General features: G+C 44.4%; 1 protein-coding gene across 2 annotated transcripts in view; it reads left to right on the top strand.

Annotated features, from left to right (window-relative positions):
* The window catches only part of lama2 (laminin, alpha 2), a 588,604-nt gene that overhangs the window by 344,270 nt on the left and 230,131 nt on the right, over window positions 1-14,203 (top strand). For both annotated transcript variants that reach the window (XM_041187590.1, XM_041187589.1), the window contains exon 20: window positions 2,421-2,527. In XM_041187590.1, the coding sequence (XP_041043524.1) occupies window positions 2,421-2,527 (107 nt within the window). The remainder of the gene's footprint in view (window positions 1-2,420; window positions 2,528-14,203) is intronic.

Below are 14,203 nucleotides of genomic sequence, written 5' to 3'. Positions count from 1 at the left end.
AATGCCATACAGTATGTCATTTGTAAATATGTTTTACTTCCCTTTATTACATTGGTGGCACAGGCTGTATAATTAGAAGTCTCTGTGCAATAATGGTTGAATTTTGGTATGTTAATGGACATATTGGGCTGGATTTTCATGGATTTGGGGAGATGTAAAAGGGGGGCTGGGGTCCGGTTCCCTGATTCCCGACCTCATTACCGGCCACCTCAATTTGCACCAGTGTAGGTTGTAGGTTAAGCGTGTGGCTTGTGTGGGTTGCAAGCCCGAACCCTGCACTCCTGACCTGGCTGGCTCCATTGTGGGGATAGGCATGTCCGAGCCCTCTGCAACTTTCATGGAGTCAGGCCAGCTTTTAAAGGACAGCTTTTATATTCATGTGGTTCACAGCACCTCAGAGGTGAACCATAGTCTGGCTGAGGGAATCTTTTGAAAGGTGAGTTCAAAAGGACTTACCCATGTCCCAATGCTGGGTTGTCAGCCAAGAATGCATAACAAGGCTTAACTGAAAGCCCAGATGTCCTTTAGACTGTTAAAACAGCTGCCCCCCAGGAAAAACATTGCTTGATTGACAGCTATTGCTCTCTAATCTATTCTGTTAATTGCACAGTGCTTATTTATACATTATAAAGTGTTTGCAGTTTCGGCTGTTGATGTTTTAAAGGGTCTGGATGATTGACACTTTTATAGGGTTGTAGTGTGTGTGTGGTATGAGTCGGGGTGCGCAGCCAATAGCCGCCCGTGATCGGCAGCACGCTGCCATTTTATGTAGGTGAGCCAATTAAGGCCTGCCCAGCGTGACGCTGACCCGGAAGCGCTGAGTGCTCCCTGTGTGGGCGGGGGGAGTAGGCTGAGTTGGGGTCTGCAGTCTTTTGCACATGCAAAAGAGCACAGAAAACTCCGTTAGACACAGAGCTGCCTCAGGGAGATTAGTTTGATTTTTAAAAATTTAAATTAAGAAAGAAAAAAAATTTTAAGACATGTCCCCTCATATGACAGTGTCACATGAGCTGGGACGTGTCTATGAATTTTATTAAAAAAAATTTATTGAAGTTTAAAAACCTTCATGAAATGTCATCTTGCCTGTGGATGAGGTTTCATGATAAATGCAAAGACCCCCTGGGCTCTTTGCCTGCCCGCCAAACTTAAGGTTGGACAGGCAGCTCAGTTAAGTATTTTAATTGATATTTAAATGGATTTAATAGGCCTTTGACAGTTCGCTGCCCAGTGTGTTTATTTTTCCGAAAGAATATTGGTAAAATTGATACCATGAGAGATTTTTTTATTATTAGAGAGGTAAAGTCCAAACACATAGTGAAACAATAGGAATTTGCATTCAATGGGGAAAATATAAATAAAGAGAATAGGCTGTGTGCAAGGGAAGGCATTCTAAGATCAAAGCATATAAAAAGCCTCCAGCATCTAAGCCTCACTCTGCTTTTTACAAAGAACTGAAGTTAAGAAAACTCACTTTGAATTCGACTGTTTCAGGGTAGTGTGTGTTACTTTGCCTGGGTCTTTTAAAATCTATGTGGCTTACTGTTGCCTTCACATAAGTGTAACTGGGAGTTAGATTACTAAGAGGGATTTAGAAGTTATCATAGTAGTAATTTGTAGATCTATGTACTTAAAATCATTTATTTTATTAATAAAGGTTTAATTTAGCTTTGTAAGAAACCTATAAGCCTCGGTGGTCTTATTACTCCTGAATTCAAGGCACGCATCTTGAAATTTATACAAATTGCAAAACAATTGCGGCAGTTGTTTCAAGTTTCCCTTTGTGAATTGAGTAGCTCAGCATTTACCATCGGCTGTGCCATAACATTTCACACATTTTATTCTTACTAAGGGTTCATTAGGTCTGTGCAGACTGTGCAATGGGTGAATGGGCATAGAAGTGCCATAGCTTGACATGGAGACTATGGGGGACCATGGGGGTTGGTTGCGGGCACAGTTTGGCTTTGAGGATATGAGGGGCCAAGCTGGTGGGTGGGGGGGTAAAGCTTGCCATGGAGGTTATGAGAGGCCATTGGGGTGGGTGGAGGGGCATAGCTTGGCATGAGTTGGCATAGATGGGGCATGGGAGTGTGTGTGGGGGGTTGATTGAGGAGTGAGGGCTAAAGGGCTGTTTTTTGTCTTGCTGTCATTATTACAGCTAAGACAGAGCCCCAAAGCCTTTTAAACAGCCCGCCTCCGCACTTTGCAAGCCTTGCGGCTGCCTCTGAACTCTTTCCAGGTGTGGCAAGCTTGATTCCAGTTTCTCCTGAGGTAGGTGGGCCAAGCCAAAAATTTCTCTACTGCCGCTACCGCCTCTAGATGAAAATCAGCCCATTAAATGTGATTTTATACAACTTCAACATAATTGCTAAAATATAATGTACAGTTCATTTTGGAATAATGCTGATCTTGTTTATCTGAAGCCTGTGAATGCCATGTTAATGGATCTGTTGCTGAGCTCTGTGACAAGCAGACTGGACAATGCCAGTGTAAACACAATGTTGCAGGAAGAAAGTGTGATCATTGCTTGGTAAGTTTTGCTAAATAAACTCTAGAAATTGAAATATTTATATAAACATTTCTTTGACAGCTTCTCATAACTATCATTCTATGTACTAAGAGTGAACTAGGAATTATGTTTTCCTTTGAGAGTGAAATAAAAGGAGCAGAAGAGTATCCCCAGCTGTTCCTGGCATACACCTGTCAAATTTATCAGAATGACATAAAATTTTGTGGGGACCCAAATATGCCATGTTCCAGCGGTGCATGGGATTTCCATGGGACTTGTAAGAAAGAAATCTTTCATTTTCTCCTTTCAAAGTCAATAAGATGGAAAGGGTGGGGTCTCTAAGGCTACTGTGTCAACCTGCATCATCCACATCATGGCTTGCTGGCCAGTCCTCCCAGAAGAAAAAGGCATGTTAACTTCATGGATGGTGGAACTTGAGCTCACATTCATAGGACCTCCAATGAGCAGGTCAGTTTCTTTTTCAATTTTTACTTTTCTTTCAGCTTCGTTAGCATGCTGGTGAATTGTCTCACATCTCTCGGTAGCCCAGCAAACCACTCCCCACTTCCTACAGGCCAGCTGGGAATCCAATATGTCCGCACATTCGCCCCCAGCTAACCCGGCATACTCCAGTTGGGTTAGCGCAGGATGCTAGCAATGAGCACCATCCTGGTTTATGTGCCAAGATTAAACCCAGTCCAATATATCACATTTACATTTACCCTGCAAAACTTAAATTAAGAAGTGCAGGAACTTTCAGATTGTATTGCATAATTGAGTTTAAATCAAATCAAGGACCAGGGTCAAAGGCAGTGATTTTATATTTGTTTCGCACAGATACTCTTCTGTCCCTTTTATTCCGATTTACAATCCCCTTAGTGCTGTCCTCCATGCAGTAATCCAGGCAGACCCTGTTGACTCTGTTGAATATGAAAATATTGCCGAGCTTTATTTAAACAGTGCAGTTTTAATTTCTGATCAGTAATAAGTGTTCAGACTTTAGAGACATTGGGTGAAATTTTCCCTCCCAGAGACAAAGTGTGGCGCTGGGTAGGTTTCGCGGCGTGTTTCTCACTGGGCAGTGTGGAGGGAAATCGCGCCTGATTTCATGCGCAAAAGCTCATTAATTATGCAGTGAATTACATGACAGGGCGGGCACTGATTCATCCATCCTGCTGTTACCTAATGGGGTCCGAAGGCCCAGGTGCCATATTGAAACGCCACCTGAGCACAGGCATAACTCTCAGCAGGCCAGCTGTATGCAGGAAACTTCTTGAAATGGCCCCACCAAATTAAACATCTGCTCCCAGGTTCAGCAATGACTCCCTTGAGGCCCTCATCCGTGGAGTCTGCAAGCACCAGGAAGTCCTCTACCCGAGGGATGGTTTCAGAAGGCCCACATCTAGCTGGCCTGTAAGGCATCTGCAAGGGAGGTCAGTTCATCGGGCCCCACTCACAAGAAACATGATCCAGTGTAGGAAGAGGATGAGTGATCTCATCCGCTCTGCCAGGGTAAGTCAACCGTCAACTCAATCCAATCCCTCACTCTCATAATGGCACCATGCACTCAAAGGTTTACACTGTTCAGGGATCTCGCACAATACCAACGGGGGAGACATCAGCACTGATTGTCTCACAGACACTTTCACATCACCAGAAGCTCATCTATCATGCTGCATAAACTGCATCCTCAACCTTTACTGGGGAGGGCTCAGCACACACAGCGGGTATGCACACTTCCCGGCTTCTCCTCCATCTCTTCTCATCACCTTCCATTCCACTTGTCTTCATGCAGGCCCAGCTCGCCCACAACTGGAGGGTCATATCCCAGAAGGGAGGAGGGATGGCAGACGTCCAGGAGCTGACCCACTTTGAGGAGGATGTCGCCGAACTGGAAGACGAAGGCAAAAATTGCTCCTGTGGGGAAGGCAAGATCAACCTCTCCCAGCAAACTAGTACGGATGAGCCCTCCATCAGTTGATCACCTCCTGATAATCACAGTGAGTGATATGCAATATTGCAATCTGACTACTTACGAACTAAACCTATCTTCTCTCTCTGACAGGCACCAGCAGGCCCAGGCAGGCCACCAGCGCTACCATAAGCACCAGTACCCAGGCCACCTCGGAGGGGGATGCTGAGGATACATCAGATGAAGTCAATGCATTCACCTGCATCCTCCACCAGCACAGAGACATCATGGATCTAGATTAGGCTCGGGGTCACATTCTGGGGAACACCTCACTGACACGTCGCCACAGCAGTGAGGCAGTGACAGCCCAGGTCTCTGGCACTTGGAAGACTGCTGGAGATCAGACACCTGCTGAGTCTGAGTCAGATGATGAGCACTGCTATGAGTCTATAACATGCATGTGGATGCAACGACGGTCAAAAGACTAGAGCGAATTATGGTGGATCCCATCCATATTCTGTCTGATGTCGTGGCTCCCGCATGCGAGCGCCTTGAGGTCTTCATGGGAAGCGTGGTGGCCACCTTGGAGATCTTGGCCCAGCAGATCCTGCTGGATATGCACTTGGACCTGCACTCAATTGCTATAGGTATTAGTGGGATCCATCAGTGACTAGGTGAGAGCAGGCAGGGCATCTTGACCTCCCTCCAGGAGTCTCTTCTCCTCAGGGAGTCAGGCAGTGGCCTTCAGACACACATAAGGAAGAAGACCAGCAGTTGGACACCCGGTGGCCATCCACTCAGGTCACTCAGAGTGGCTAGCTGATCCCAATCCCCTCTGCCTGTGACCCCACTACCTCCAGCTGTACAGGCCGAGGAGGGTGCACCTGCCCAACAAGAGGATACCCAAAGCAGGCTGGGGCCGTCCAGGTCACATCCCTCTAGTGGACAACTGCCCAAATCATCAAACTCAACAGGAGTCAGCAGGCTGCCTCTACCTCAGCTGCGGATGATGGGAATGCACCAAGATCTAGCAGTCAGGTTAGAAAAATCATCACTTCTGGGTCAAGGCTGTTCAGTCACTATATTATGCAGGTTTGTAAATACATTTGCTGTTCATGAGAATGATCTTGTCATTTGAAAGTTTCGTGCATATGCATCAATTATTGCGAGGGTAGCCATGCACCCCCTCAGTGATCATCTCCCTTTGTGAGCCTCAAATTCATGTGGTGTGTAGCTGAGTCGTGATAGTTACTCAACCTTTGTGTTTTGTCAGGGAGATGTGTCAAATCCTTTATTGGAAGTGTTTGCAAAATGTGTTAGTAATCTTTACCCCTTACAAGACAACATGGAGTTAGGCATTCTCAATGGCCTTGGAAGGTTGGCTGTAATTGTTTCTCAAATTGGGACAGCCGTCTTCATTGGTAGCGCCAAAGCACAAGACCTGCACCCATGATGGTCCCTCCACCCATACATGCATCTCTACAAATTTCTCATTAAGGTGGTGATGACTGTATCAAGTCCTTTGAAGCAGCATTTGGGCCTTCATACAGACTTTCACTTCCCAGAGCTCACCACTGACCTTTCCAAAGATTAGGGCCCGGTGAATCATGAGGGTTGAAAGTGCAAGTCTGAATGCTAATCTTGCCTTGATGTTACTGGTTGTAAAGGCCTCTCAGTGCACTAGAATGGCAATAAGGGACAGAAGGAATGTGGCCGTACCCCATTGCATGGACCTTATTCCTGGAATCATGTGGCTATCAGTATAGCACGGGCACATCTTCCACGTTGTGCTCCTTCGATAGCATCCTCATGTGTAAGTGATTCTCATCTCCCTCTTCAGGTTCCTGCACTTTCTGCTCTTCATCGTCTGAGGAGGTCTCAGCCTCCTCCATGTCTCCCTCTGGCAAGGGATCCCCCCTTTTGAAGCACCAGGTTGTGAAGGGCGCAACAGACCATGATGATGCATGTCACCCTCTGTGGGAGTACTGCAGAGCCCCAGCTGAGTGGTCCAAATATCAGAAGGGCATCTTCAGAATGCCAATGACTTGCTTGATGTTGGATCATGTTGTATCTCTCCTCTGAGGCACTCTGAGGAAGATGCATGGGTGTCATGAGCCATCCCCAACCAGCCAGCCCTATAATAACTGAGGCCCTTCGAATATGTGAAGCACATATTCGAGTGACTCAGGATGTGAGTCATGGGATTTCCCTGGGTACCTGGCACAAACGTACATGATGTGCTTCTGATGATCGCACACCAGTTGAACATTCATGGGGTGGAAAACCCTTTCCTGTTCGTCAACATAAGGGACTGCTGCCACGGAGCTTTCAAAGCCACATGTGGGCAATTAATTGTACCTTGTAGTCCAGGGAACCATGAGATAACTGCAAACCCCAGAAATCCAGCAGCTTGGCTTCATTGGGTGGGAACTTCACATAATGATGAGCCTTACAATAGCGGGCATCTAACACCTTCTTGATACATTTAGTGCTGAGGGTTGTGAGATGCTGCATAGGTCCCCTGTGGCTCCCTGGAATGATCCGCAGGCAAAAAAATTGAGCACAGCAGTGACCTTCAGGGGCATTGGCAGGGGATGTCCTCCCAGTCCATGGGGGCATTTGATCCTCCTGCAGAATGTGGCAGATATGATCCACCACATCTCTTGACAAGTGCAGACGTGCGCGGCATTGTCTTTCACACATCTCTAGATAGGTGAACCTTTGGTTGTGTGAGTCGCATCCATGGGATGCGTCTAACTTCCTCATCCTCTGGGTGTTGCTGGGGCTCCCCTGGAACATGGACCTCAGGCTGGGCCTCCTCTTGAAGCTGCACAAGGCGGCACCAGGCCCTTCTCCTTCTCAATCAGATCACTGCCATCAAGAAGGCAGCATTGAGCGCAGGCTCCATTATTCAATCCTCCTTCTCCCTGTAGACTGATGGATGCAACAGATTAACGAATAACTGCGCAAATATAATCAACGCTCCCACCCACAAACAGAAAGCCACTGTAATGCCCTAGGGCTGTGTCTGTGCTACTAGCTTTTTACTGATACAGCCTTGTAGATGAGGCGTGAACGCACAGACCTTAGTGGCCAAGATGCATTCACCCCAAAGTCATGAGCCAAGTGAGGGTAGACAGCTGCACACCACTTATATCTGATTGTGATTTAGACTGATCTAATTTCCCACTGGCGTGGCAAGTAATTAGGAGGGGGAGCATGATTCCTGTGAGTTGTGTTTCTAATGAGTATTCATGAGATGTAAATGGCATTCCCAATATGGATCAGTGGGAAACCCGACCCGCCATCAGCTTGCCATGAAAGTGGTGAGGGGAAAACACAGCATTGATTTGCCATGGTGTGATTCTGATTTTGACCTCTCTCTGAAATCTCTGCTCTTGTCTGCCACGAATCCCGCCACTGGCAGGACTGGAAAATTCCGCCCATTATGTAATGATCAATACATTACAATGTAATAATTCTGGACTAGGCTCCATTTTATACTCAACTACATCATGGACTCAAATGATTCCTGCATCACCACATTGGGCAATCAGTTCCTTTGGGCAGAATTTTCCAGTACGCCCGTGGTAGGTGGGCAGAGGGGAAAGTGCGATGGGAGCTGAAAAGTCGGTTTCTCGCCAGCGTAAAATGACGGTGGGATCTCGCACTCCCGCCTGTCATGGTGGGTCACCATTCCTGTCAGAGGCTGGCATAAAACCAACTTGCATCCTGTTTTTTTAATGGGATGCAGATGAAGGCCTGAACGGAATCGTTCCCCACCCCACCCGATCGTCAGGGCTGCTAGGGGAAATCACGCCAGTCCAGATCATACACATTGGTCTGGACCAATGTGGGTTGTACATGTTGGTACTTATCTGAAGAAGACCTGGGGCAGCCTCCAGAGCTCTGGGTGGAGGCCTCCAGTGACAATGGACTCTGAAACACACAGCAGTGGGTGGGGGGAGCATCTATCAGATGGATCTTTCAGCTTCACAGTCTTCCAGGAGGTCCATTTTCCAGCTTCAGAGTGTTCTTGGAGATCCATCTTCTATCTTCAGGAGGCCCATCTTCTATCCTCAACAGTGGGTCAGCTATGTCCGTACGTCTTCTAAAAATGGTGCCTGGATAGGATGGAGGGGCACACGCCAACATGCGATATGTCGCAAACCCCCAACTGCATAATTGATGAGGCTGGGGTCATGCGATGCAGCGCAAATTCCCAGTGGCCTCTGCGGTGGGAAGCACTCCCCATCTCCGCCCCTGCCAGGTGACTTAGTCCCGGAATGGAAAATTCCACCCTTCGTTACAATCTTATTAGACTAACATTTTTGACTTAGATAAGCCCATTTTTTATTTTTTACTACATTTTCTTTTATTTTCACAACTTGTAAATCAATACTTTGCATATGACTGCATTAAGTTAAGAATACAAATTTGAAAAGGAAATGCTGTGAATTAAAGGCATTTTTCAAAAATTCAGTATACTGAGATTTTCCTGATAGCTGATAATGAACTGGAAACTGAAATAACAAATGCAGAAATAAAATTTGACTTTGGAAAAAGAATTAGTTGTTTTGATTTGTTAGTGTAAACTGTGACACAAATTCAGCTACATCACACTCCGGCATGTTTGAAGGGAGCTAGCTCAGTATCAGGGCAACAGCATGGTAATCCCATTGTTTTTCATTTTCTTTGAGCACTGCTCTCCACAAGGAGCAAGGGACCACCGAAGTTACCCTTTAACATGTTAAACTTCATATTAGTTAAAGGGGGAGACTTGTCTTTGAGTTTACTGCTAGAAATCAAATCATTTCAAATAGTAGAGTTCTTTTCTTCCCTGTTGTGGTCTTGCTGAACCTGTCTCAAGCAGCCAAGATGGCAGCCGGACAACTTGATTTCTGGCCAATGTTTCCTTTGAGCCTGCTTCCATGAAACGTTCAGTTGCAGCTGTATAATGATTGTTCTCCCTTATTTTCCCACATCCTTATGGAAAATTGGCTTATCTCAGTTTTGCAACAGTAGAGCTGAAATGAAGAGGTCATCAGAGGAAACTTCACTAACTCTCTGTACCCCTCAAAACTGAACTCACACAATAAAGCAAGAAGAATTTAAAATGGTTAGTAGGTGGTTCTAGTGTATAGTGCATAATGTACTGAGAGAACCTTGAATTTTTGGGTGAGTTATCAAGCTCTAGCAACCATTAACAAGTTGAAGGCTGGCCTTAACAACATCCTGGTTTACTTGGGCCACATAGTAACCTCCACAGCCATGAGTAAAGAGGAACTTGGGCAAGGGGTGACTGTGTATGAAAGAGAGGGAGTGCAGCAAGGCAATTTGACTTGCGGCCTTCACTTAAATAACCTACTCCAAAATAGCAAGTAAATGTAGGAAATATGGCAAAGTGGTGTACATCAGTGATGTGGCCCATATCACATATAACTCAGATAACTAAGCAGTGAACGATTAAACTGAGGCCTAGACTTACAGGTTTTTATTTACAGAGACACACATCACATACCATGCACCTTCAACCAACAGCACCTCCTTCAATCTGTTTCCGTGGGTAGAATTTTTCACTCTTCCGGAAGGGGGGGAGGGGAGGAGGGAGGGGAGGTGGGGGGGTTGTGCAGGGGCAGGTGCAGAACTAATCAGCGCTCCCTATTGGGTCTGCACTGGCATTTTATGTGGGCGGGCCAATTAAAGCCCACCCAGCATGATGCGCACCCGGGAGTGCTGAGCGCTCCCTGTGTGGGCGGTGAGGGGTAGGGGTGGGGGTGGGTTTCCCTAAGTCGGGCCACAGGGCTGCTTCAGGGAGATTAGTTTAAGTTCCAAAAGTTTTAATAAAGAAAACAAAAATTAAGACATCCTCTCATGTGCCAGTGTCACATGAGTTGGGACATGTCAATGAACTTTAATGAAAAAATGTATTTAATTTATAAACCCTTCATGGAACCTCATCCCGCCCGTGGATAAGGTTCCATGAAAAATGCGAAGGCCACCTGGCCTCTTCACCTGCCCGCCAACCTTAAGTTCTTAATGGTCTTAACAGGCCTTTAACAGTTCGGTCGGCTGTGCGCCCACCGAACTGAAAATCTAAATGACGCACGGTAAAGTGAGGACGCACACCCAACGTCACCCCGCGCCATTTTACACCTCGGCAAATGGGCCCTGCCCCCGCATGCTGAGCCGGAGCTTCAGCCCCATGTGGAGGAGCATAGGTTGGACTCAATTACTAGGCACCACCTGAATACCGTTAGACACTCAATTCAGATACAATTAACACATGGCGCCAAAGCAACTTTAGCACATCAAGTTGATGTAAGTCACAAAATGAAATGCTAAGGCTTGTTCAGTGCCAATGTGCTCAGTGCCTCCTATATGACACCCAAGTGTTGTTGGCACTCAAACATTGTAAAGAGATGGATCATTAAGACCCCAGTAGTTATTCTATGTAATGACACCCCATTAATACTGGAGTGTTTAATCAATGCATCAGGTCTTCACTATTCAATAATACTAAGTACCCATGGCCATTGCACTGAAGTGCTTTGGTGTTACGGCCACATTACTAGCTCATGGTTTTAATACATTATAGATGTGTCATTCTTCCCACATGTATCTCAGTTAGGTTAGAAGTTCAGATGCTTTCTTGACATCCATTGCATGCATTTAGATACAAACCTCAAAAGCCTGAGTTTGACTGAAATTCCTGAGTTTTTAGTTCACTCTGGTTTGGCAAAATACGAGTGATTTAATGTCTCTCCAGTACTTCTTACTTGGGTAATTTTGTGATTGCAACTGGACCATCTAGGAAGTGCTGAATGGAGGTCAGGTGCATCCCCAAGGAAGTTCTGGAAGATGGTAGAGGCTGTGCAGACCCATACTACTCACACAGCCCTTAATATCCATTTCAGAGCAACATTCCTAGAAGACTGGAAAGGTTGTGGTTCGTATGCTTTGATCAAGGTTGGGTTGTGGTACATTTCCTACATTATAACAGTGACTACACATCATTCATTGACTGTAAAGTGTTTTGGGATGCCCTGAGGTTATGAATAATGCTAAGAAATGCAATTCCTTTCTTCAGTCTGTGTGACAAAAGCAAACGAGGAGGAAATCGAAAGGAAAATTTCAAGGCTGAGGTTTTACTTTAATTCTTGCATTTTGAATAACGAAGTCTGTTTAAAGTTCTGTTGAACTTTATTTCTATTATTATGAGAGCTTATCATCCCTTTGGTCATCACCTAGTAGCTTGGTTCAGGATTGAAAATTATTCCTATCTGTTTGGTCTTACGTTTGTTCTTTGATGTTTGTGTTTTCTTTTATATTCTGCCGACTGTAAAGCCTAACTGCTGGTGGGATCATGAAAAGAAAGTCTGCATGCCATGTCTGTGCAGCCCCATCGGTTCCATGTCACTCCGGTGTGACAAAACAGGGACCTGTATCTGTAAGCCAGGCTTCTTGGGGAAACACTGTGCTCTGAGCAGGCAGCTCTATGAACAACAGTACGATGAGGGTTCAGAAATGGCAAAACCTGTTCAAAGCCAACGTCGACGGTGGTGGGCAACAGGCATTGGTGGCTGTCCACGTGGTGCATACAAGCCTGTCACAGCCTCTGCCAGAGGGGTAAAAGTGCATTATGCCTGTGTGCTGTGTCTTCCTTCATAACTGTGTGGATTGAGAAAAATAGTTGCATTCTCCTTTTGGGAAGCATGTGTCATATTTTTTAAATATTGCCATTGCACATTTTTGTAGAGCAATACAATGTTAAAGATTTTAGATCTGGATTTAAATCCAATTTAAACTCATGTAGTGAATGTTTCCTATCTTTTGCTGACTATAACATAAACAAGCTTGGGCAGGCTTAGCCTAGTTTTTATTAGGCAAGGTGCCAAGCATAAAACTGCACAGAATTTGGCACATATTTGTAGCACTTATGGTGCAAGGTGGGCTATTATTTCAATGGAAAATGTTAATCTGGTGCTGTAGGGCATTGCTTTTTCAAGTTGGGTGCAGTTAGTTCCATGATTGGGCACAGGAGATTGAAGTTTATTCTGTAACTGCCTGTGCTCAACCTGATCAGCATTTGCTTGATCCTGGCTGTGAGTGAAATAGCAAAACCGTTCCTCTTCATGCTCTGGTGGACACAACAGCAGATCACATAAAATAGACATTTAATGAAAATTTTAGATGATTTAGCTTCAAAATATTTTTGCATTGTAAGTTCCCTGGTATCACTAAATATAAAGCAGCAGTGTAGTATGAATACAAATGAATACAAATTGCCTAATTCCCATTTTTCACTAATTTCCTATTTATTAATGGCAATATTTTCGATCTGAATAAAAAGAACTCTTAAGATCACTCAAATAATTTTTGATAGTATCATTACCAATCATCAGACAATGAAAGCTCAAGTAGAAAATAGTGGTTTAAATTAAGAAAAATAGTTTTCAGTGTCAAATCGCATAATAAATTCAGTATTAGTAAAATGGATTATTCTGAGGAAGAATAGAAGCACTTCCAATTCAAAATAATATTCTCTTAAAAGAATTCTGCATTCTTTAAGGGGAAATCCAAATTTTTGGTGTCAAAGCAACTAGCAAATAATGAACTAATCATAATACCCAGTCAAAAAATAGCAGATGTGCACAGAATGCTATTGAGCAAGAGATTGGACCATTCCTGGTTCTGGATAACATTCTTCTACAACAGGACTGACTTTTGGAGCCCCTGCCAGGTATAAATGGGGTTTCAGCAGCCTGCAAAATGAGGTCAGGTCATTTGCCATCACGCTTGTGATTGCATTCTGGCAGCCACTATCTGGGTAGCGACCACTGAAGACCCTTCAGAAAATGGCTCAGGATTGTTTTTCTTTTTTTCCTGGTATGGCCAGAAGGAGCAGCACAAACCTTACCTTCCCAGGGTTGCTTCCTGCTCTTCCATGCTGTGACCTGACAGTCAATCTGGGAACCTGGCTGATTTCCTGCCTGCCCATAACTAGCAAGCTGCACGTGGGTGCCCATTTTCCACCTGCAGCTCACAGGAAAATGTGACTTAGGCCAAGTGATGAGTGTGTTTAGATTATTTATTGTGTGCCTTAAGTTAAATCACCCTGAAGAATTATTGTACTAGCTGGGACTTGAGTTAGGCTACCTTTTCTTTCAAATAGTTATAGCATAATACATGAATTTGGAAGTGCTTCATCTGCCACAATCTACCTTTGCGAATATTCTTATTTAGCATCAACAGAGTGAATAACTAGCAAAGCAATAGATTATAAATGTGCTTTAGAATCAAGACTCTGCTGACGTGGAGGTATTTGTCACAGAAAAGAATCTGGTGATAAAAGAATTTTATGAATTATTAAATATATTGCTCAGAGCTCACCTTTCTTTTTGCACAGTAGAACATCTAGGGCAGAATTTTGCCCCTAGAGTTGTATGCATAGGATCTGATCCAGAATTTACTGCTTTTAATGATAAAGGAGTCACTTAAGATATTACTTCCTCAGTAAAAGTGATTTTACGAGCTATGTATACCCCATATTTTGTATGACTCAATAAAAAGGTGCATAAGCAATAAAATGTATATATTTTGGATCATTAGTGCATTTTTTTGCTTGGAGAAACAGCTAGAAAAAATAATATTTCAATTTTTTGTTGATTGCAGGTTTGAAAACTAATAATTTTGCATGGTGTGAATTGACTTAATATGTAGAACTCTCAAGGGAGTTCTGAAGCAGAGTTGAAAATTACTATAATGAAATGCCAATCTAATTC

This window comes from Carcharodon carcharias, chromosome 5, assembly GCF_017639515.1.
Source record: "Carcharodon carcharias isolate sCarCar2 chromosome 5, sCarCar2.pri, whole genome shotgun sequence".
Taxonomy (NCBI): Eukaryota; Metazoa; Chordata; class Chondrichthyes; order Lamniformes; family Lamnidae; genus Carcharodon; species Carcharodon carcharias.
This window is presented reverse-complemented; position numbering and strand designations above follow the sequence as displayed.